General features: G+C 40.4%; 1 protein-coding gene across 1 annotated transcript; it reads right to left on the bottom strand.

Moving 5' to 3' along the window:
• Positions 1-1029: 1029 nt before the first annotated feature.
• On the bottom strand, positions 1030-21503 carry Arpp19 (cAMP regulated phosphoprotein 19). Its single transcript, XM_052714453.1, has 4 exons — positions 21409-21503; positions 21185-21239; positions 6626-6748; positions 1030-2480 (listed from the first exon to the last, which is right to left on the bottom strand). The coding sequence occupies exons 1-4, from the start codon at positions 21495-21497 to the stop codon at positions 2310-2312; spliced, it is 438 nt and encodes a 145-aa protein (XP_052570413.1). The 5' UTR covers positions 21498-21503; the 3' UTR covers positions 1030-2309.
• Between the last annotated feature and the right edge of the window lie 2716 nt (positions 21504-24219).

Raw genomic sequence — 24219 nt, 5'->3', positions numbered from 1 at the left:
TACGTACAAATCCTTAACAGGTCTTTCCTCGTGGAAAATCCTGAGATTTTATTTAAGCACTGCTACTTTATAGAAGGCAGGTTGGTTTAGTGAGGAAACTTACTTCTGATAGTGATTTTATTTGGGGCACTTAGTATTTCACAGATCCTCAAGTCTTGAGGTAGGTTAAATATCAGTGTCCTATTTTACAAACCAAAACTCAAGCAGGTGTTACTCACTTGTCATAAATTGAGTCTGGTGGTCAGGAAGAGCATGGCCACTCTGATTTCAGATTCATCTAATCTGAACTTAATGGTGATGGGATTGCAAATATCCATGGGGGGAAAAAAGACTAGATATCAATCCTATGGTGAATTACACATATTACAGAATAGTTCATTTGCTCATTACAAATACACTGACATAGAACTAAGCTGTAAAATTACCAATGTAGAGTATAGAGTGTGTTGCTTTTCTTCCTTTCAGGTTGAGTGGAGCAGGACTAATCACAAGTGTGAAACCATAGGAAAGCAGGTGCATATAGCCACAATACAAAATGATGCCTGGATTCCCATAGTGGGGTAGGTCTCATCCCAGCCCAAGATGAAGAGAAAGAACAATATCAGCTCAGGCTGCTGCAGCTCAATATGCTTCCCCTAGGCTTGACATCCTGGAGGAAGGGCTCTAAGAGAACAGTAAACGTGTCCCAACAAAGTGTGCTAATGTTTTCACTATCACATAAACCACAAGTAAAGTAAATTGATATTTTATTAAAATGACATGTATAGGAGATACCTAAATAGTTTAATATGAATGTTTTACCTATCACATAAATCACTGTAATTGTTATAAGCCCAATTCTCCTAGTTCATCCTAATTATTTAAAATTATTTAACCAGAATTCAGCTTATCCTGATAGTTTCCTAGACCAATCTTTTCAACTACTTGCTTCATTATAAAGTTCCCTTAGGGATAAGAGTGTAGTTCCGTGGTACAGTGCTTGTTAAGCACGTATGAGACAGTGGTTTGATCCTCAGCATAACAAAAAACCCTCACAAAAATCCTTTTATTTAAGCAAGTTTAAAAAGTAGAGATAGACATGTATGCTCTCATATAAATGGAACAGCCCAACACGAGTCACAGAAGCAAAGTAAAGAGAAGATGGGGGTTGAGAAGAACATAGAAGGCAGAGAATGCAAGCCTTTAACTTTAGTATCCCCAAAGTTGAGTGTGAAAGTAAAAAGTTTCTACATTAAGGAAGTTTATATAAATTACATGAATTGTAATTTTTTTGTAAAGAGTCAAAATGAAATGCTCTGCATAGAACAAAAGATATGCCTAAGCAACATATCATATTTGTACAAGGCCACTGAAAGTCATGAATATTAATAACAAATGAAAATGCTTAATTCTGTATCAGGGTGAGTAATTTCAGTTTGGTATTCTAATAAGCTCAAGATTGTAAACTATTCTTATACAAAAGCAGTAATGGTGGGCAGATTTGTGTAGGAAGTCTTGTGCTTCTGGTTGGCACATTATCTACTTTCTAATATGGTGAAATTAATACAGACATTTGTAAAAGGTTGTGCAAAACTATTGTATTTACAAAAATGGCACAAAAGTGAATGCAATAGTCAGTGCACATGCACACCCATTCACGTCTTCAACAAAGAAAGCTGTCCCAGCACTGCAGACCCGAGGAAGAGCATGAGCGTCAATGACAGCTGGTAAGCATTGGAGTCACACAAGTCACACCAGAACGGGCAAATATCGCCCAGGTAAGATGCTCTTGTTAAAGCTGGAACAGCAGGTTTAAGGCCGTCAAGTCCAAGCAGTTATTCAAATCTTTTGCAGCCCATTTACTTGTGTCTGAATTATGTGACTTGTCTTCCAACTTGTGGTCTTAAACTTCTGTCTTACAAAACTCAAAAGGAAAATACAGAAGAAATCAATACAACAGAGGTTCTATTAAATAAGAGTAACATACAAAGCTGTAATTACGAGGAAGTAAGGAAAGCCAGAACATTAAAGCTGTAAAACTTGCTTGCTACTTGTTGGAGCCAGCCCTACACCAGCTAGGTAATATGTACAATTATTGTAACGTCAATTACTTAAGTTGCTGTTACATGTCCTTTGCATCAGTGCACTGTTAAACTAACCCAAACCTCTACACATGTATGCTCCCTTACAACAGCAGCACACACTACCACTACCTGCAAAGCTGTCAGTCTCCAATGACATAGTGAGTGAAAGGAAACAGAAAGTGGGTAAGTAACGCAGTAAGGAGAAATAAAGGACATTAGAAGACCCATGCAGTTCAGCTCTTTTAATCAGCCAGCCAGCTTGCTAGCAACCAGGGATGGTTTCCGCTGAGGAAGGTCCTGTGGAGTGGGAATGTGGTCACCAGTGACCTCTGTCTTATCCGGGGCTGCAGCAGGAAGCTGCTTGTTCTTCATCTTTGCTTTTGCCATGTTGTAATCCCCAGAATCAAAATACTTTTGCTGCAAACAAAAACAAAAAATTAGATTAGAGTTTAAAAGTTCTTGATACCATTAGACTGATTTTGGTTGGAAGAATAAAGAAACCATAGCTTGAGTCCTGGCTTATATCCATCATGTTTAGCTGATTTCTACTGAATGTCTGCTATACATAAACTAATATATCAAGAGCTAGCAAGAGATTAAAAAATGACCAATTATATCAACCATCCTAGTAACTTTTACAATCAAAGATGTTTTGGTCATTAAAGTCTGGGCTTGGCAAAAGCAAATGATACAGTGATGAAATGATGGCCTAGATAAATAATGAGAAGAAAAAATGTCACAGACTTTACAGACCCTAAAATGAAGTAGCTGGGACTCACAGCTAGCGTAAGACTGCTGAATGGCCTAGGAAGCAGGTCTTATTAGCTGGTTCCTCCTGACTAGTCTCTTGATGAGCCCCATCTGGCCTAAAGCCAATGGATCTATGATTAGAAACTACTTTTTGGATAGCACTGTACAAGTTTTATATGGAGCAGTAACAATGAAATGTGGGCAAGGCACTTTTGAGGTTGCTGCAGTATCATTTCTGCGTGATGCTTTAAAAAGAGTGTGGAATTCTAATGCCCCCAAATCAAGAAGCTGCTTCTAGCTAACTATGTGTGGCACACCTGGAATCCCAGCACTCAGGAAGCGGAGGCAGGAAGACAGACACTCAAAGCTTGCTTCAACTACGAGACCCTGTCTTAAAAAGGAAAATGGAGCACTGCTTCTTTTACTGGCTGGCATCTGGACAACAAAGCAGCCTGGTAAATTTCTTGTGTTACTTAATGTACAAAATAAGAAACACTGCAAGCTAAAATAAATAAATAAATAAATAAACAAACAATTTTTTTAAAAAACTTTTTTTAGTGGGTATGTGTGTCAGAGTCTATGTGGAGGTCAGAGGGCAATTTTTACAACTGCTTCTCTCATTCCACCTCGTGAGTCCTGGGGACTGAACTAAGATTGCCAGTCTTGGCAACAAGAGCCTTTACCCTCTCTCTCTCATCTTGTAGGCTGTATAATTTCCTCCAATTTAATGGAACTCAGTTTCTAACTAGAAAAATTTAATCAGAAAAGGATCTCATTTAATTGCATACTGGGATATTCTGCTGAAGAGAATAAAAGTTACATTTTACTATTGCTAGAGTTTAAACTCACAGTGAAGCCCAGAGAATCTGAACAAAGATACTGGAAAAACAAAACCCGGCAGAACAGACACTGACAGGTGGTACAGGTGAAGGAGACTGCTTTTTCTCAGGTTAGGGTCCAACAGATATAGTCTAGCAGTTTTTAGATGTTTAACAATTTCTAAACTTCATGAGAGAGAGAGAGTGTGCGTGTGTGCGTGTGTGTGTGTGTGTGTGTGTGTGTGTGTGTGTGTGTGTGTATAAATGCACACACACACACACACACACACACACACACACACACACACACACGCCATATATATTAGATTACTTCCTATAATCCTCAGTTTGGAATCTTTGTGCAGCAGGAGTATCAGAGCAAGTCTGAGGCCAGCTTGGGCTACTTAGTAAGCCCCAGGCCAGTGTGAGCTATAATGAGACCCTATCTCAAGCAAAATAAACCCCTTAAAACCAAATAAAACATACTTTAGATCATATGGAGGCAATCTTACAAGTCTCTCATCACATTCATTCACTCACTCACTCACTCACTCACTCACTCACTCACTCACTCACTCACTCAAGACAATGTCTCATGTAGCCCAGGCTGACCTCAAATTCTAACTTGCTATGTAGCAGGGATGACTTTGAATTCTTTTTTTTTCTTTGGAGCTGAGGATCGAACCCAGGGCCTAGTACTTGCTAGGCAAGCACTCTACCACTGAGCTAAATCCCCAACCCGACTTTGAATTCTTGATCCTCTTGTCTTCTCCTCCCAAGTGCTACACCACACCTGATTTCCCACTAAAACTGAGCAGCACTGACACTATGTACGTTATCACCTAACATGACAAACCTTAAAGTCATGTTTATTAGAACTTGGCCCTCAGTCTTGGTACTTTACAAACCTTACAAATACAGAAAATCATGGGCTAGACTGTTCAAATCCTTACCCACTCTGATGGGCTATAACTCACCATGGACATGATATTATTATTAGAAGCCCAGTGAAAATATAACACATTAATTTCATAATATCACCAATGGGAACAATATAGAAAAAGATCCAATACGGTAATTAAATTTAATTCAACCCTCTCAAATAATGTAGAAACTAAGTCTCTTAGCTTGTCAACTATCAAGGCAGAGAAAAACTGAAACCTAGAACCTTGTAACTCAGACTTGAAACAAATTCTAGAACAACAACAAAAAGGCTTATTTCACTGATAGTTTGGGAAAATACAGAATCATTCAAACATTCAATTTCAAATTCTATAGATTTGATTCAAGAGGCATTTACTTCATTTCCAACTATTTACATCTACGATACCAACTTTAAGATATATTAATTCTGTTGTGAAGAAACTGTCTCCTAAATTCTAGTAACCAGTCAAGTGCAAACAGATATCTGATGCCCAGGATTATACATGATTAGGTCATAGCTGAAAATATACCTAACAGTATGGTTCTGTAAGTGGACAGTCCATGCACATCCTGCATAACTAGATTCCTAATGAATGCAGTTCTCACTCTGATATTTCAAATAACCACATATTTTATTTTGTTGACTGATTATAACTTCTATTTCTCTGATGCTGAACAATGATGCTGCTTCTAATTACAGTAAAAGCTTTAAGAAGGAAAAAAAAAGCTTCAAATTTGAAGGTATTTTTCTCTCAATTACACCCGTACATTAATTTATAAGAGATTAGTCAAATGTAAATATTTCCATGAATCTTCCATAAAACTTTCAAAATTAAGAGTAATGATTTTAATGTTTATACAGACAAGTAATTCATTAACTACATTTAATTTCAAGCTCAGCAGTAGGAATTATTCTAATATTTTTCCACTTTGGTTGAATTTAGTATGATGAAATTTCACTGATTTCTATCATGGATGTAAACAGTGTCTGTTTTAATAGTTCTATTTCCTCTGTTAAATTCCTTTATTTAGGATCATGCTAATGTTTTTTAAGGTCCCTGATATTTGGAATAATTTCCCTATTAGATTCTGTGTTATGGTACAGAAAATTTGCATTTTTCTATATTTAACATAATTGCCCATATATTATTATTTGAAATATGTGAATCCTTTCATTTCACACATTTAAAAAAAAACATGTTATTTGTTGATACCTTTAAAAATCATTTGTAAAAATCACATTCAGCGTTTTGAGTTGAGAAAACAGTCCATATGTAACTATGGTGCACACCCACAGACTTGTTTTTTGTATATAAGTAGCCAATACCAATACACTTAAGGAGAAACATAAAAACCCAGCATCTTATACAGTAATTATCTTCCACATATACTCCACCATTCTCTGACCCTCACATGATAAAGAATTCAAATGTGTTTTAACTCTAATTTTCTAAGAAGGAAGGGGTTGAGAGAAAATTAGCACTACTGTTTCAATGCTAAGAAATAATGAAATGTTTTCAGTAATTTGAACTACTAAAATTATAACATGTAAATTAGATCAAAGGAATGAACTACGAAGCAAATTAGATGATTTTACAAGTGATCATTTCATCCAAATACAAAGGGTCTTAAGCCTCTGGATGTTACATGGGACTTGCTTTCCAAATGGTAAATGCTTTAATAAGGGCAGTGGGGTACACCACCAGTTTCTAGACATCGGTTCTCTTTGAAAAGAGGGAAAGGGACCATACAGAAAAGACAGGGTAGGTTTGAGTTATATCTACATTTACTTTAATTACAAAGATGACAAAATATCAATATTAAATGAAGGTGGTGGTCACAGGAATTCTTTTACATTATTATCTGTACTATGCTACATACTTGAATATTTTATAATTTAAAGCATAATTGATTCTTTTCATACATATTCATGATATGAACTATGTAAAATATTGACAAAGACAGACACACGCACCTGGTATGCTGAGATTAAAAATGCAGATATTCATCTCATGGCCTGTCAGCACACTAAGTTCATTTCCCCATGAGTGAAGATACTCAATAACTTACCCCTTTCTGCAATCGTTTCCTTAAAAAATCGGAACCGCCAGGCTTTTGTCCCAAGTGTGGATACCTTGCTTTTAATTTTGCTTCTTCAGCTTTCTCTGGACTAGTCACTTTATCTTCCATTTCCTGAAATAATTTCAAGTAAATTATTTCTGTTACAACTCAGTTTTTGAAAATAATTCACCTCTTAATATCTGGATTCTGACTTTCGTTGTTGAATGCCAAGTAATACAGCCTCTGACTAAGAAACCAAGCACAGAACCCTTTCAAACGCCTCTGTCTTTCCTCTCAAATGTCCCATGTGATAGCTCTATTATAGCTGTGATGCATGTATAACACCCCACACAGTGGATAAAAATACCCAGATAGCTCAGCTCTCAAGTCTTGCTTGCAGTTACTTTCCAGTCATGTATAATACATTCATAGTTAGTCACCTTCTATGGAACTCTTCAGCTCTTTGTCTATATTTAGAGAATTTTCTTAATATTACCAAAATCTAAAAGACCTTTCTGATTTCCTATTTATTCAAAATTACGTATGGTTTTAAACTCTTTAGACTCTTTACTAGACATTAACAGCTGCCCAAATACTAGCATATTTTTCCTAACTAAATCAATTCAGAAGACCTTGATATCTGTAAAGGACAGAAATACGTTCAGCAATCTTCACATCTGGCTGGGTGTAAGAGCTCATGCCTGTAATCATAGCACCTAGGAGTCTGAGGGAGGAAGACTACAGCAAGTTCAAGGCCGGGCTACAGTGAGTCCCTGTCTCCCACCATCAAAAAGGGCAATTCTGTTCATGTCACACATTTCTAGGTCTCAAAGTCAGCTTCCTAAAAAGACTGTCATTAAATGTACCCCTCCTGTGCTAAGGATTAAACTTGGGGTACTCGGTTATACCTCTAGTCCTGTCACTGTCTCAAGACCATTTTCTCAAATACCTATCCTGATTAAATCTATATTCTTCAAAACACTATCTTACAGGAAAGAATTTATCACCTCGACAGGAACAATGAATCATGAAAAACTCACAGGTCTTCTATGATGGGAGGCTGAACAGCTGGCAAGGGTACTTTTAGCTATGGGACTCATTCTGAACTGGCAAAATCACACTTTGGCACATTTTGAATCTCTAAGGTTATTTATGAAGTAAAATAGCAGAAATGTTAAATCTATAAATGTCAAACCAACTGTTCTTATATAACAAGTAAATAATTTATCTAGGAACTTTTCAAGCTCATGTATTTTTTGGAGATTTTCCTCAAAATTACATTTATACATATTCTACTGTATTATCATCAACACCTGACCCTCAACAACTCCCTTATACCCCACATTTAATGTCTTAGAGGATTTTGAAGGAACAGTTGCTAATGGCAGATATCCTTTGTTTTCTTTCTTTTTCTTTCTTTCTTTTTTTTTTTTTTTTTTAGTTTTTTCGAGACAAGGTTTCTCTGTGTAGATTTTGAGCCTTTCCTAGAACTCGCTTTGTAGACCAGGCTGGCCTCGAACTCACAGAGATCCGCCTGGCTCTGCCTCCCAAGTGCTGGGATTAAAGGCGTGCACCACCACTGCCCGGCTGTTTTCTAATCTCTTTACATAAACCTGTCTTTTCTGATTCAGATGTCCTGCTTCCCCCTTCTAGGCTGCAGTTTCATGTATTTATGCTGACAATCTCTTACTGTGGCCATCCACACATACGCTCTATACAAAATTTACTTGTGTATCCAGCACAGGTAAGACTCTAAATGACCATTTTTCCAGTCCTTACATTTAAGAACGGCATGTCCAAAAGTTCAAGTGTGAGGTATACAATCTAAACCCTGGTAACTTTCAGTGTGTAAGCATATCAACACACTGCTGATTATTGTCACATTTAAACTAAGCCTCCATAAACCACTACACACAAAGCCTCCATAAGCCACACCACCTCAGCTGGTATTCAAAGTGCAATATCATCATTTTTTTATGGTGCTTTTTGTTGTTGTTTGTCTTTGAGATGAGTTTCATTCTGTATCTCTGGCTGTCCTGGAACTCACTATATAGACCAAGCTGGCCTTGAACTCAGAAGAAATCCACCTGCCTGTTTCCTGAGTGTTGCAGCAGTTCTTTAAGGAGTTTTTCAAATCTTATTTTATGCATGATTTCTGTCTTACAAAGTTTAGAACCTAACCAGGTAAAGATATAAGGACACTGCACTTAAGTAACGCTGGAGACACTAATACAAAAATAAGGTGTGCTAGAGCCTTAGCGACATCTAGTGGCTGGCTGCTTACCCTTCACTATACAAATCTACTGCAACTCACTGGCATTCTCAGAGCTGCAATTTCAAAGCAAAACTTAGATGAAAAATTGATGAAAGGCCCTATTCTTGGGTTTCCCTGTCCAGTTAGCCCATTTTAAATAATGCTTATTGAAAAGGAGCCAAAGTCAACTGCTGGTCTTTAGTCTCAGCACTTTCAAACCTTCCTGTCTGAATCAGATTTTCTTGGGCCAGAAAGATTACACAGCAGCTAAAGGAGCTTGCCACATAAACCTGACAACCTGAGTTCAATCTCTGATTCTGATGGTGGACGGAGAGAACCAAGTCTGAGAGTTGCCTTCTGACCTTCACATGTATAGATATAGCACACATCCACCCACACTCATGCTCACATAAGAAAAAATAATGAGGCTAGGCTGGTTTACATATCCAGTTCCTTGTCTATACGGAGAGACATTCTTCCCCCCCCCCCCAACCCCTCAAACCCAAACACACTTCTTTTGATAACTCCTTGAACCTAGAATCTCAAATGTTTGAGACCAACGAGACCTCATCTCAAAACAAGGAAGAGGACAGGGAGAGGAGAAAGGTAAGAGAGGGAGTGAAGGATGAAGGAGGAGGAGAATCCAATCCTTGAATGTCCTTGTCAGTACATAACACATTATTAATAAGTGCTATCAGTATAATTTCCTAGATGAATTCAAACTTTGTTCTGTATTTAACAGGAGAAGGAAAGATATGAAAAGACAGACCTAAGGTACACTTTAAAATGAAGTTAAGCACTATCAAGACTTCTACAATACTTTTCGAGAACCATATAAAACATTCTTAATCTACTGCAGTTGCCGAAGTTTTAGGACCTTACATTAAATAACTCCAGCTAACAATGTTCACTAACATTCTAACACAGCTACAGACTGACTTACAGAGATATAAACGTGTGGGGTGGGGTGCAGTGGCTGCTGGCATTTAGCCATTTTTGTTCCTCTCTACATGCTTCCCCAAACAGTACACACAGAAGGCTAAAACTACATTTCCCCAACTGTATTCCAATTAGGCAGTCCACAGATGAAAAAGTGTAGAAGAAAAGAGCCCATTCTTCTCTTGATCATGCTGTTACAGAGCAGCAGGCCCCTGTGAGTTCCTCCAGTGGGGTATCCACAGAGAATCAGGGGCTCTTGTAGCAGCTACATGGCAGTGAAGTAGATGAAAGGCTCCAAACACGACTTTCTTCAATCCTTGCCTCTGAAAACATCTTTTTCCCCTTCTATTCTTCCAACCCTTTCAAGAATTTGTAATCTAGTACCCCAAACCATTTCCTTTCTGTTTGAAATATGTCAAGTAGCTTTTGTTCTTGCCCTCCTTATATGATGGTTAAAAAAAAAAAAAATCAAGTGGAATAATTTATACTTACAGTCATGTTAAAAATAGAATTGGATACAAAATTTGCTATGATTACAGTTTCTTGAACATCAAAGATATTCCGAACATTTACTTTAGCTAAGAAAAAAAAAACAAAATGAAGAAGGGCAGTGTGTGTGTGTGTGTGTGTGTGTGTGTGTGTTGAGATAAAGAGAAGGAAATATAAAACAAAATAGGTTACATATGCATGCATCAAATATTATATCATAAATGTCTTTTGTAGGAGGGGGCACGGGGTGGGTAGGAGAAGATGAAGGGCCAGGGATGTACCCTATGTCAGAGGGCACAGAGGCCCTGGACTCATAATTTCCAGCATCTGAGAAGGAAGGAGGGTAGGCAAGAATAAAGGGCTGGGGTGTGGCTTAGTATGGAGCACTTGCCAAGAATGGGCAGGGTCCCAGGTTCAATTCCAAGTGCTGTAAAAATAAAAAGAGACAAAAAAGAAAAACACACAAGAGGATAGTATTTTTAATTTAAATGTTTACAATTTGGAAGTCATGATGGTTTATAATGACTGTCAAAACATGACAGGAACCAGAATATCTAGGCACATCTGTAAGGGAGCTTGCAGATGGATTAATTAGGTGGCAAGATCTACTCGTATCATTTCATAGGCTGGGGTACTAGGGACTGAATTTAAAAAAGGAAGTGGACTAAAGAGATGGCTCAGTGGTTTAAGAGAAGTTGTATAATCACAAGGATTGGAGTTTGGATCCTAACAACTATGTAATAAGACAAGTATTGTGCAAACACTTGTCACTACAGCTCCAAAGGAAGCCCTCTTCTAGTCTTCACATGTGCATTTACACAAAACACATAGATGCACACAAGTGCACACACACATGCACATACACTAAATATTAGAAGGGGGAAAAGGGAGAAAGATGAACACCAACATTCATCTCTGCTTCTGGTTATTGCTGCACTGGCTCATGTTGCCATACACTCCTAGCCATCATGGACTGTATCCTCAACCTCTGAGCAAAAATAAACCCTTCTTTTAAGTTACTTTTATCAGATATTGAGTCAGAGCAATGAGAAAATAAATTAATATACAAGTGATCATATTTTTTTTGGGTGGGGGGACAGGGTTTCTCTGTGTAGCTTTGGCTGTCCTGGTACTTGCACTGTAGACCAGGCTCATAAGAGATCTGCTTGCCTCTGCCTCCCAAGTGCTGGGATTAAAGGTATGCGACATCACCACCAGGTTTGCATAATAAAGTTTTAAATGGGGCTAACTAAACAAAAATAAAGCATAAAATTGCCAAATTGGTAGTTTAGTAGTGAAGAAAAGAAAATCAATGGGGGAAGTTAATGAAATAATGGGACTAGATACCACACACACACAGAGCACAATAATAACAAAGGAACAGAAAAGATGTGATGCCATTTTTTAAAAAAGGCAGCAGTAACAAAGGGTAAGATGAAAGGAAAAAAAAACTAAAGTGCCAATGATCACAATAACCATAAAAGGACTGATGTCCTGTCCATTTAAGTCTGTAGCTGGAAGCCAACGGAGACAGTCACGCCTGCAATCCCAGTATTTGAGAGACAGAGCCAAAAGGATTGCCACCAAGTTCACAAGCCTGGTCAACATAGGAAGTTCCAGGAGAGCCTGTTCAAAAGGCCAAAATAAACAAATATAAATTCAGAGCCAGATTTTAAACAGCAACAACAAAAACTAGTCACTTACCAAGTAAAAATTTAAAGTGAAATAGGTAGAAAGCAAACACAAGGGAAATAACATGCTAGTCAACCCTAATCAAGTAAGAGCTAGTGCACCTATACTGAGTAACATAGATACTAAGACAAACGTATTATTAGAAATATATAGGCCAGTCAGGTGGTGGCTACACACACCTTTAATCCTAGCAGAAGCAGGTGGCTCTCTAAGTTTGAGGTCAGTCTGGTCTACAGAGTTAGTTCCACGACAGCTGGGGCTACGTAGAGAAACCCTGTCTCAAAAAAAAACAAACAAAACGAAACAAAGAAATACAGAGGCCCTGCTTTCTGTGCAGCTCCCATGGTGGGCACGGGATAGCAGGTGCTACTTACTGGTCCCGAACAATGACAAGGTACACACCTGTGTGCTGTATAACCTGCACACAGGTGCCTGATCCTTGAAAGTAGGTCCCAGCACCACAATAGGGATCAAAGACAATCACTGTTTTGTCCTTGAAGGAAATCTAACAGGCACTAGAAGCCCACCCAGGAACAGGGCTGTTTTCCCTGAGGAATGAAAGTCAGGGGTCTGGAATTTCCCCCTTGGAGGTGACTGGGGTGGCAGCAAGGCTTAGGTGATCATTTCTGCTGTTTCAACTATGAGCAGTGTCAGGAGCAGAGAAGCCGTTCTGGTTACTGTGGACTTTATTGCTACAAAGGATAATTTCTGTCTGAATTAAGACAGATCTTAGAACTCTGATCTTTCCTATATTAATCAGTGTGAGCAGCTATCAACTTATTATGATAAAAAAATGGCTTGAAACCAGCACATTTATGTACCAGGCAGACATCTACTGGGTGTGCTAGCAGGTGCATCTACTCCTGGTCATGGAGCTAGAGATCACTTGAGTATGAGTTCAAGGACAGTCTGGATAAACTTACTGAGAGCTCACTGTGTCCTGCCCCAAAGAAGACAGTGTTAACTTATATTTACTTTATCTTACAAGTACTTGGTTTTACAAAAAAGATCCTAGTAATTTCTTTTACATGTATGTATGCTGTGCGGAGGCATGTGCATGTCATAACAGAGGAAGTATGGAAGTAAGTCAAAGGATAACTTTCAGGAGTCAGTTCTTTTATTCCACCAGTAGGATCTGGAGATCAAACTAAAGTTGTAGGCTTGAAGGCCAGAACCTTAACACTCAGCCACCTTATGGGTCCCTGATAAAATATTTTAAAGAAGAAAAGAGAAGACTGATCAGGTGTGACTATGTATCCCAACATTTCTAGCATTCAAGGGTCTGTGGAAGCTTGTGGTGAGTTCAGGGCTGCCTTGGCAGGTACACCCCGCTTTAAAACAAAACAAAAGGAAGTCACACAAAGACTGCACATGTGTGTAGTAGACTTAATTCAGTGGTAGATCAGTTGCTTGGGATGTATGAAGACCTGAATTTAATCCACAGCAGGGGTCAGAAGGGCAATAAGCAAAGAAACTAGTAAGAGTCAGACAGTCTCAAAGTTACAGGCAAGCGGGGGCTACAAAATTAACCCTGTTAAACAAATGCTTAAAAGCTGGGCAAATGAAAACCCAGCATGTACAAAGTGGAGGCAAGAGGATCAGGGGTTCCAGGCCAGGATGCAATATATAAAACCAAGCCTTAAAAAACAACAGCAAAGGGAGAGCAAGTTCCAGGACAGCTAGGGCTACACAGAAAAACCCTGTCTCAGAAAAAACAAACAATAGTAAAGGAAGATGGGCAGGCATGGTGACAAAGCCTTTAATCCCAGCACTCAGGAGGCAATGGCAGAGAGAGGCAGGTGGCTTTCTAGAGTTCAAGATCAGTTTGGTCTATATCAAGAGTTTCAGAAAACAAACAAACAAGCAAAACCGACCAAACAAATAACCACAATAACAAAACTCCCAACCAACCAACGAAACCACTCCCAAAAGCCCTCACAAAAGTAAAGGGCCACTTGTCACCAAGCTTAGTCCCTGGATCCCAGATGGCAGGAGGAAGAGAACAGACTCCCATAGTTGTTCTCTATTCTGCACATATGCACTGTGGCATACGGGTGCTGGGGATGTCTTTCTGTATGTTGTGAATGTGTTGTTCTGATTGATTAATAAATAAAATGTTGATTGGCCAGTAGCCAGGCAGGAAATATAGTATAGGCAGGACAAGCAGAGAGGAGAATTCTGGGAAGTGGAAGGCTGAGTCAAGAGATGCCACCAACCGCTGCCGCCATGAGAAGATGTAAAGATACCGGTAAGCCATGAGTCATGTGGCAAGGTATAGATTTATAGAAATGGGTTAATTGAAGATATAAGAACTAGCTGGGTGGTGGCGGCGCACGCCTTTAATCCCAGCACTCGGGAGGCAGAGGCAGGCAGATCTCTGTGAGTTCAAGGCCAGCCTGGGCTACCAAGTGAGTTCCAGGAAAGGCGCAAAGCTACACAGAGAAACCCTGTCTCAAAAAACCAAAACCAAAACAAAACAAAAGACATAAGAACTAGATAGCAAGAAGCCTGCCACGGCCATACAGTTATAAGTAATATAAGTCTCTGTGTGTTTACTTGGGTCCGAGTGGCTGCAGGACTGGCGAGTGAGAGAGATTTGTCCTGATCATGGGCCAGGTAGGACACAGGAAAACTCCAGCTATATACGGGAGCTTGCACACTCACACTCATCCACTAATAAAATAAAATAAAATAAAATTTAAAAGCTTAAAAAGGAATGTCAAACTCAAGAAGAAAAATAGCTTTACAAATTCAAAGCTGATTTTGAAATTTTATTCTATAAAAACTCCTGTCATAGGTTTCTATATTTTAACAATACATGATGAGATAAAGTGCAATTACATATATATATTTATATATTTATAAATACATGTATTTATACATTCTTGACAAATAATGGTGGGATGGGTATCAAACTGTCTTCCTATAGTATACACTTAGAAGAGAACCTAATCTTTATCAAATATAAACATGAACTAAGATTAACACATGTATTTCTGTGAGTTTTACTATTAGAATACATTAGAAACCCTCTGTTACTAATGTATAAGCTTTGAATACATATACAAAAACATTCAAGGGCTAGGGTTCAGTAGTAAAGCACAATCTAAAATTCATGAGGTCCCAGGTTCAATAGATCAGCACCAACAATAGCAAAAAACCTTTGAAAATGACTAGGTCTGGGGATGTAGATCAGTGGTACAGTGCTTGCTTAACATATGCATGATATGCCCTAGGTTCAATCTCTAGTCCTAAAAAAAAAGTTAAAAATGATTATTTTATATTCTAATAAGCTGATAATTTCATCGGAATGTCATTTTTCAGCCTGTGGCTATGTTATATAGCTCAGCAGTAAAACCTGAGCACTCAAATAAGTTCTCTGTCTGCTGAGCAATATGTTCACTAATGTACTGATGAATTAACAAAGGCCAACTGACCTTTTCAGATATTATGAAGAAGGTTCAACTACTGTTACCATTTTATAGAGAATCACTTTTGTCCTGTAAATCCTTACTATTTACCAGTGCTTGGCGTTCAATGACAGTAAGTAAAAGTCTCCAGAATGAACACAATGTCCTTCAACTGTGTCCATAAAACCAAGAAACTTTCTTGGTTTTACCATCAGCTCAAGAACATTGATGCAACAGAATTAATAGGTTCAGGAATGTAAGTTATAAAGTAAAAAAATCTTATACCAACAACAGAAACAAATCTAACAAGCTGGTTGGACTGGAGATGTAATTCAGTGGTAGATCGTCTATCTAACATGCACAAAGCTCTGGGTTTCATCCCCAGCACCACAAGATGGAATATGACTGAAACCCCAGCACTCAGGCAGTAGAAGTAATAAGGTAAGGAGTTCAAACTCATTCTGACTACACACTGAGTTCAAGGCCAGCCTGGGATAAGAGACCCCATTTGACAAACAAAAGACAGAAAAATCTGAATAGAAAAAAAGAACATTATTAAGCCTACCAGTGATAGAAGGTATAATAAAACAGCTCCAGAAAATACCAAGATTAACTAGAATTTTTTAAAACCTGGGGGGTAATGGGTGGGGAAGTACTTTTATATCTACTGTTAAACACTGATATAAGGAAACAGCATGTTATGCATATGATTAGGGATGTTTAGGAAAATGTATTAGGTAGGTTTTGTCATTAGAAGACATCAGAGTGGGGCTGGAAAGATGGCTCCATGGTTAAAAGCAATGGCTGCTCTTCCAGAGGACCTGGATTCAACCTCTAGCACTTACACAGACAGTGGCTCACAATGGTCTGTAGCTCCAACCCCAGGGGATCTGATGCACATTTCTGACCTTCTAGGGCACCAAGCAGCACACATATACACAGACATACATGGAGACAAAACACCCATACACATTAAAACAAACAACAAACAAACAATAAAAGATAAGTGTCATGTGTAAGATTTAAGAAGCCTCTCATAAAGGAGAGAATACATTTTTTCCCTCTGTGTCCTTTCTCATGGTTTAATGAGCGTAGGATATCTGAAACTGGAGCAGCCATACTGCATTAAGAGCTGAGGTGTTAAGAATGGTGGAGCAGCAAGGACATGAATCCTGAAAACCTCAGAACCATTCTCCCACTCCTGGGCTAGCTTTTTGTGCTTCTTTGCCAAGAGGAAAAAAATAACTTCTATCTCGTTTAAACTATTAGTTTCATTTTCCTGTCACATGTAACCAAGCATAATTCTGATTAAATAAAAAGCATGCAGGATTTAGACACAAAGACTTGGACAAGCTGGGCCGCTGTGGCGCACGCCTTTAATCTCAGCACTTGGGAGGCAGAGCCAGGCAGATCTCTGTGAGTTCAAGGCCAGCCTGGCCTACAGAGCGAGATCCAGGACAGGCACCAAAACTACACAGAGAAACCCTGTCTCAAAAAACAAAAACAGAAAAAAAACAAAAAAAAAAAAGACTTGGACAAGCAGGTTTTGTCTGAGGATGGAGAGGAAGCATCAATAAGAGAATGGGCAGTGTAGGCAAGAAGGGGACTTCTGGGAGATGAAGCAAGAGAATGTGATGAACAGCAGGCTAGTGAGCTTGGACTTCACCCTGTGACAGATAATGGGGGCAGATAAACTTACTCCCAGCCAGGACTGTCCAAGGTCATCCCCATAACATCCACCTCTAGGCAGCCTCTGAGAGAACATGCAGTGGAATGAACTGGAGGTTTTACTCTGAAACATTCTGTGTTAACAGTTCTCTTCCTTTTCCACCATGCACAAAAACACCAGGACTTTTTTTTTTTTTAAATTTTGTATTTTGGGGTTTTTATTTGTTTTTGAGATAAGGTCTCTACATAGCTCTGGCTGTTTTGGAACTTACTCTGTAGACCAGGCTGGCCTTAAACCCACAGAGATCCACCTGCCTCTGCCTCCAGAGTACTGAATTGAAGGTGTACGCTACCATGCCTGGCCCATATCTTTTTAAAAAAGAATTATTTTTAAGTTAGTGTGTTTTGTCTGCATGTATGTCTGTATACTACTCACATGCCCACAGGTCAGAAGAGGACACTGATCCTCTGAAACTGAAGTCACAGGTGGTTGAGAGCCACCTCTCCGGCCTGGCCAGGTGTTCTTTAAACACAGTATTTCAGTTCTACTTCAGCTGAGTTCTACTTCAGCTAGTCTTTCTAAGACACTTCATTTACTTTTATTGAAACAACCTCTAGAAAACTTGCTACTGGCATCTTAAAACAAACAAATAAACCAAAGCCACAGCACACACATATGCATTATGTATTTAGTTTTGTTCATATTTTTTTTTTTTTTTTTTTTTTGGTTTTTCGAGACAGGGTTTCTCTGTGTAGCTTTGCGCCTTTCCTGGAACTCACTTGCTGGCCCAGGCTGGCCTCGAACTCACAGAGATCCGCCGGCCTCTGCCTCCCGAGTGCTGGGATTAAAGGCGTGCGCCACCACCGCCCGGCTTGTTCATATTTTTAAAGTGGGCCAAAGTTAAGGTTTTTATGCTATATCACCATGGGCTTTATTATACTGGACAGCTTCTGCTTCCAGACTGCTGGGATTATTAGGTGTGATCCACTATGCCTAGCTAGAACTAATTTTAAAACGTTAAGTTATCTTAGTTCTAGATAGTTAATACCTCATAGCTTATATTAAAAAGGAGAACTTAGTCATCACATGGCCTATGGGATAATTAACCTTTAACAGCTGCTACCATTTCTCAATATATTTAGTTTCAACACAATACCAGCTACAATGAATAGTTTATAGATAGGCTGTGTTTCTGTTTAAGACTGATACGAATTGAGAGACAGATAATCTGTGTTCTTAATGCTCACACATATTTAATTAATGTCGCAGTTAAAAACAGGTGCCTATCTGATTTCCTTCTCTTTTTAAAATTTTGCTTTCTAATTTTATTTCCACTGGTCTCTTAACATGAGTGTATACCATTCATAAGGGGTAGAAGGTGACCTTGCCCTATTCCTTGCAAGGTCCAGCTATCTTCAACTTTTATAAGACAACAAGCTGCCATAAAATCTTATAAGTATTTTTAACTGAATACTTTGACTATAATTGAAAGGTCAATTGGGAACAGAGACAATAATCAACTTTTTAGGTCATGTAACTGTTCTTCCAAATAGAAGAAACAGGTGATTTGGCTCATAAGAACACAGAAGTGACTCTGCACATTTTCCTCCTGTTTAAGGATACTGTTCATGCCTCAGGCACTTAAAATCTACAGCCAATCTTCAATTCAAAAAGGGACACTATATTCCTGACACCCTCTAATTTATATTAATGACATTAGCTAGAAACAAAAAGATCTAAAAAAAAATGCTTAAAGAGAAAAAAATCATAAAGACAAAACATTACAGTTATCATTGGTATTAGATATTGTATTAGGCTATTTTAATCAAAAGTATTTATACTCTAGAAATCAATACTTCAAACTTTGGTAACATACTAACAAATCTTGTCACCCAAAATTATTTTAGTCAGATGAAGTGGCAGCAGGACTGTAATCCTTGAACTTGGGAGGCTTAAGGCCAGAGGAGTACTTCAAGTCAAAGGTCAGCCAGGGCTACAGAGTGAGCCCCTGCGGGAAAAATCATTAAACAAGGGCCAGCAAGGTGGCTCAGGTTCAATCCTGGAACTCTCACAGTAGGAGGAGAAAATCGACTCCTGTAGGCTGTTCTCTGACCTCTACACAAATATCCCCAACATCAAAACAAAACAAAACAAAACAAAACAAAAAAAACCTACCACACCATTGTGTATCAAATTAAAACCAAGATTGATTTCAGTGTGTAAGACAAGATAGACATGGGCTTTGAGTTCCTAAATCCTAAGCAATTATGAACACATCAAAGTTTACAATATGAATAGGTAATATACAAGATTACTACTAAGACTGTAATCCTTAAACTGTATGCATTTTCTTTTTCTTTCTTTCTTTTTTTTTTTTGGCTTCAAAAATCCCTTGCTCAGCTGGGCCTCATGGCACAGGCCTGCAACTTGAGCCACTAGGTGTCTGAGCCTAGAGAATCACCAAATTGAAGGCCTGCCTGGGCAATTTAATGAAATCACCTCAAAACTGAAAACAAGAAGGCTAGGCCAGCACAGCAACAGAGCAAATAGTGTCAGGGTCATCCCTTCCAGCTAGCCTGAGCTACACCAGCTCTTGTCCCAGAAAGACAAAATAGGGGCTGGGTGGCTAGTCAGTCAGTACAGTGCTCGCTGTGAACACACAGAGTCTCTCTTTCTCTCACTGGCTGGTCTCAGAAAAACAGAAGGAGACCCCAGGAATAGAGCTCAGTGGTCAAGCCCTTGCCTAGGCTACCCCAGAGACCCTCCTGCAGAAAGAAAAAAGGACAGACGGAAGGGAGGGAGAAGAAATCTTCCTTGCAAAGTATCATACAGCCGAACAACATGGTACTTTTATTATCTTTGTTCTCTTTTTTTTCATCTGTTAATTTACAAGTACTCTCAGAACAGAACTACTGTAATGGAAGAAATAACAGAAAAAGTCAACACGATTAGGAACATATGGAATGGGCACAGAGCACTCATCTACAGGGCAACATTCAGTATAAGGCCCAAGAAAGTTTAAACATTATACCAAATCTCATTTACAGTAAAGCAGTTTGTTATTAATTATCAATTAATTTGAGACAGGGTCTCATTATGTAGCTCCAGCTGGCCGGGTACTCACAGACATCTGCCTGCTTTTTTTGCCTGAGAGCTGGGATTAAAGGCGCAGTTTGATTGTTAAGAAAAATTGCTGGGAACTCTTCATAAACAATTTAAGAAAGGAGACCAAGGACTCTTCTCCTTTCTTAGTTAAACTGACTCCAAGTACCCAGGAAGGCAGGGCATCAGAATAATTAATTATAATGGAATGGGCAGGCAATAGCCCCGATAAACATAGAGGCCTTGTATTCCTCGACGGATTGCTAGCTCATTTCCCTTCACCGGAGAAATACAAATGAGCTGACAAAAATATCCCCATGTCTCGAGAAGTATCTGATTAAATTAGTGAAAATGTGTAACGCTCCAATTCTCGAATTTTAGTCAAGTACCACATGCAAACCCCACCAGCTGGCATTTCTGAGCACAAGCCGAGCTGGGTTTACAGTTTCCCGTTTGGGCCTCACGGCCGTCGTAGGAAGTGGGCACTAGGACCGGGACTTAACCAACGGGGAAACCGAAGCCCAAAGGGTTTAGGCACAGATCCTGGGGTCACACGGCTCACAATCCTAACCTAGAGATCTGCATCGCTCCCCGCAGCCCCCCGAATGGAGACACCGCTTTGGGAGTTACCTGCAAGCTTACAAGTGGTCGGAGCGCTTCCGGGGGGAGCGCGCGCGCGGGGGTGGGGGGGGAATACAACGTCCCAAGCAAACAAAAGCTCACTATAAAACTTGGGTTCCTGGCACAGGCCCGAGTCCTGGCTCCCTCGTATACTCAGGTGACACACCGAGGCACCGGAGAGGAACGTTAGCTGTCCAAGCCGCCTAGGGGGCTGGGGGGGGGGAGCGGTTGCGGGAGGAGCCGACCGCCTCGTGTGGTGTGGCCGGGCAGCGGCCGGCGGAGGGCTCCTTCAGGCCGGCCTCGCTCGGGCCGCGCTCCCGCGGGCCCGCCAGCCACGGCTCCAGCCACACCTGGCTCCCCGCAGACCCGCCGGGCCAGCCCGGCACGCTCACCTTTTGCTCCTCCGCCGACGCTGCTTCAGGGACTTCCGCGGACATGGTGCTCCTTCTGCAGAAGAGACGCCGGGAAAAGACCGATTACCGGGGTGGCCAGGCCGCCCGCTGCCCTCTGCCTGCCCCGCCGCTCGCCGGGCTGGCGGCTGCCGCCTTGTGACGACACGGGCCCCGGGAGCCCGCAGCCCAGGCCCGCCAGACTCCCGCGCCGCACCCTTACCTACCTATCCCCGCGCCTCCGGCCCTGCGACGCCCAAGCACTTCCTTTTTCCCTCAAAGGTTGCGGCTCGCGCCTCACCTCACTTCCGTCCATGGGCGCCCGGTGCTTCCTGGGAATTGTAGTTTACCTGTGGCTCTGTCTCTTTTTTCCCCCCGCCTTTCCAGACTGCTCTGACCTCCCACTCACCCATTGGCTTGCTCTGTGCTCTGAAGTAGCTCAACTTCAGCTTAACCCCATCCACCATCACTTCTTCATTCCTCCACCTTGTCTCAGCACGATCTTATTTTCTTAGCTCAACCTCTTCAAAGCTATCACTGCTCTGGAGAGTTCCATAATGAGCACAGCATCATTAGACAGAAATTGTGATTACTTTGGTAATGTCACCTTCCCTCTTCATATTAGCCACACTAGGGAAGAGGCCAATATTTCACTCTGAGACCCTCCCAGACCTTGGTATTTCCTGTGTAATAAATAACCGATGAATGGATTCAGCTTCCATTCCTCGTTCTTACACGGCAGTCAGCTCCAAACATTGAGCTCCATAATGACTTTCTTAATTGCCAAGTCCCGTGACTTCATATCTACTCGTCTTTCTACTAAGCATCTTATACCTGCTGGCACATCTGGTTCCAATGAAATGTCCCTCAGACATCTTGGAATAAGGTGGCCTTATACGTTCAGCTAGTAGGAATTGGAAGGTAATGAATGCAGTTCTGGAGGGCAGGAGAACAATCAAAAGATCCTAATTGGATATGGAATTTGGAAGCCATCAAAACCGAAGCTGGACCCTGTGGTATAGGACTGTAATCCCAGATGTCTGGGAGGTTGAGGCAGAAGGATGGCAAATTTATGCCTGCCTAGGCTATAGAGTAAATAAAAGGCCACCCTGGGCAATTTAATGAGGCCCTAGATCAAAAGTAGGGCATGTAGCTCCTCAATGGTAGAGGGTTTGCATAGCATGTGCAAATCCCTGCATTCTGATCTCTCCAGCACCAGAACAACACACACACACACACACACACACACACACACACACACACACACACACACACGAGAGAGAGAGAGAGAGAGAGAGAGAGAGAGAGAGAGAGAGAGAGAGAGAGAAAGGAACTTAGCTCAGTAGTAGATGGATCATTTGCCTGGAATGGGTTTGACTTCCAGCACCTCATAAAACCAGTGTGGTGGTGCATGCCTGTAGTCCTAGCACCTGAGAGGTAGAGGCACAAAGATCAAGAAGTTCTAAGTTATCCTCAGCTTGAGCATGAGGCTAGCTTGGGCTATATGAGGCTCTGTCACTTAAATAAAAGAAAACAAGACAAGTACATAAAAGACAAGCAAACAAAAAGCCTCAACAAGATGTAGAATCTCAGACCTGAAGATTTACTGAGACCTCAGTTTGCAAAACAAAAGGAGTCTTAATCCTGAGTTCCCTTCCAAGGAAAGGTTAGTCAGCCTTAGTCACTTAACCAAGTGCCTGTTTAAGATAAAAGGGCTTAAAAGGCTAACCCTTGGACAAAGATATCCCCTGAGAATGGCTCAGTTGGTTCACAAATCAACTGTAGTGCACACCTAGAATCCCAGAACTTTGCAAGTGGAGAGAGGAAGAGCATCAGTCCAAGGCCAGTCTTAGCTAGCTACGAGTGAGTTCAAGTTCAGTCTACACAACATGGTGTTTCCAAAACCAAAACTGCACAAAAAGAACAAAAACAACAACTGTGTATTTGTTATCATTCTATACTGGCAAAGGAACCTTCTGCTATTTGCCCCCCACCCCCATTCTGGGTTTTTGTTTTGTTTTGTTTTTTGACAGAGTCTCTCTATGTATTCCTAGCTGTTCTAGAACTCACAGAAATCTGCCTTCCTACATGTGCCACACCTGGCTTCGTTAGTTTGAGATAGGGTCTCACTCTAGCCCATGCTGGCTTGGAACTCACAGCAAACCTCTTGCTGTAGTCTCAGTGCCCTTCATTTGAGTAGAGCTGTAGACTGAAGGAAAAATGTACTAGTCAGGCGAATGGATGCATCTAACTAGTGTTTTTATTAATCAAATACAATCCACACACACACTTGTAAACTTCAGTAGATTTTTGGGTTAAGATGTGACAAGGCACACAGAAAAAATGGTATTTGTGACCTTAAAAAGAATCTGTCCCACCAGGCAGTAGTGGTGCACACCTTTAATCCCAGTACTCGGGAGGCAGAGGAAGGAGATCTCTGTAAGTTAGAGGCTAGCCTGGTCTACAGAGTAAGTTCCAAGACAGCCAGGGCAACACAGAGAAACCCTGTCTCCAAAAAAAGTCCCTACAATGAAAAAAAGCATCTATGTAAAAATGACAAATGGTAATCCACTATACCAAAAGTTGGCTTCTAAACATCACTGACTCCTAATGATACCATGCCTGCCTACACATTTTTCTATAACTCTGTTGTACAACTAAATGCATTAACAAAACTGCAAGTTTCAGCACACACACACACACACACACACACACACACACACACACAGAGACAGAGGACAGATATGGGGGAGATGAAGACAGAGACTATAAATATATATCTGGTCCTAAAAGATAGATAGTAGCATTCATGTCAGAAAAATCTGAATTTCTGGGAGACAGGGTGACCAAATAAAAAAATTCCTCAGAGGCAATGTCCTGGAACTGTCTAAGAAGCCATCCTTCCCCAAGTAATACTGTCAACAGGATCACCAGCCATAAAGCCTGGCTCTGGTCCCAATGCAATGCTCACCCACATTAGGAGAAAAGAAGAGTTAGATGTGGTGGTACACACCTGTAATCTCAATACATGGGAAGTA

Source organism: Peromyscus californicus, unplaced genomic scaffold (assembly GCF_007827085.1).
Source record: "Peromyscus californicus insignis strain IS unplaced genomic scaffold, ASM782708v3 Scaffold_11__1_contigs__length_118956290, whole genome shotgun sequence".
Classification (NCBI taxonomy): domain Eukaryota; kingdom Metazoa; phylum Chordata; class Mammalia; order Rodentia; family Cricetidae; genus Peromyscus; species Peromyscus californicus.
Note: the sequence above shows the minus strand (reverse complement) of the source record. Positions and strands in the feature narration are given on the sequence as shown.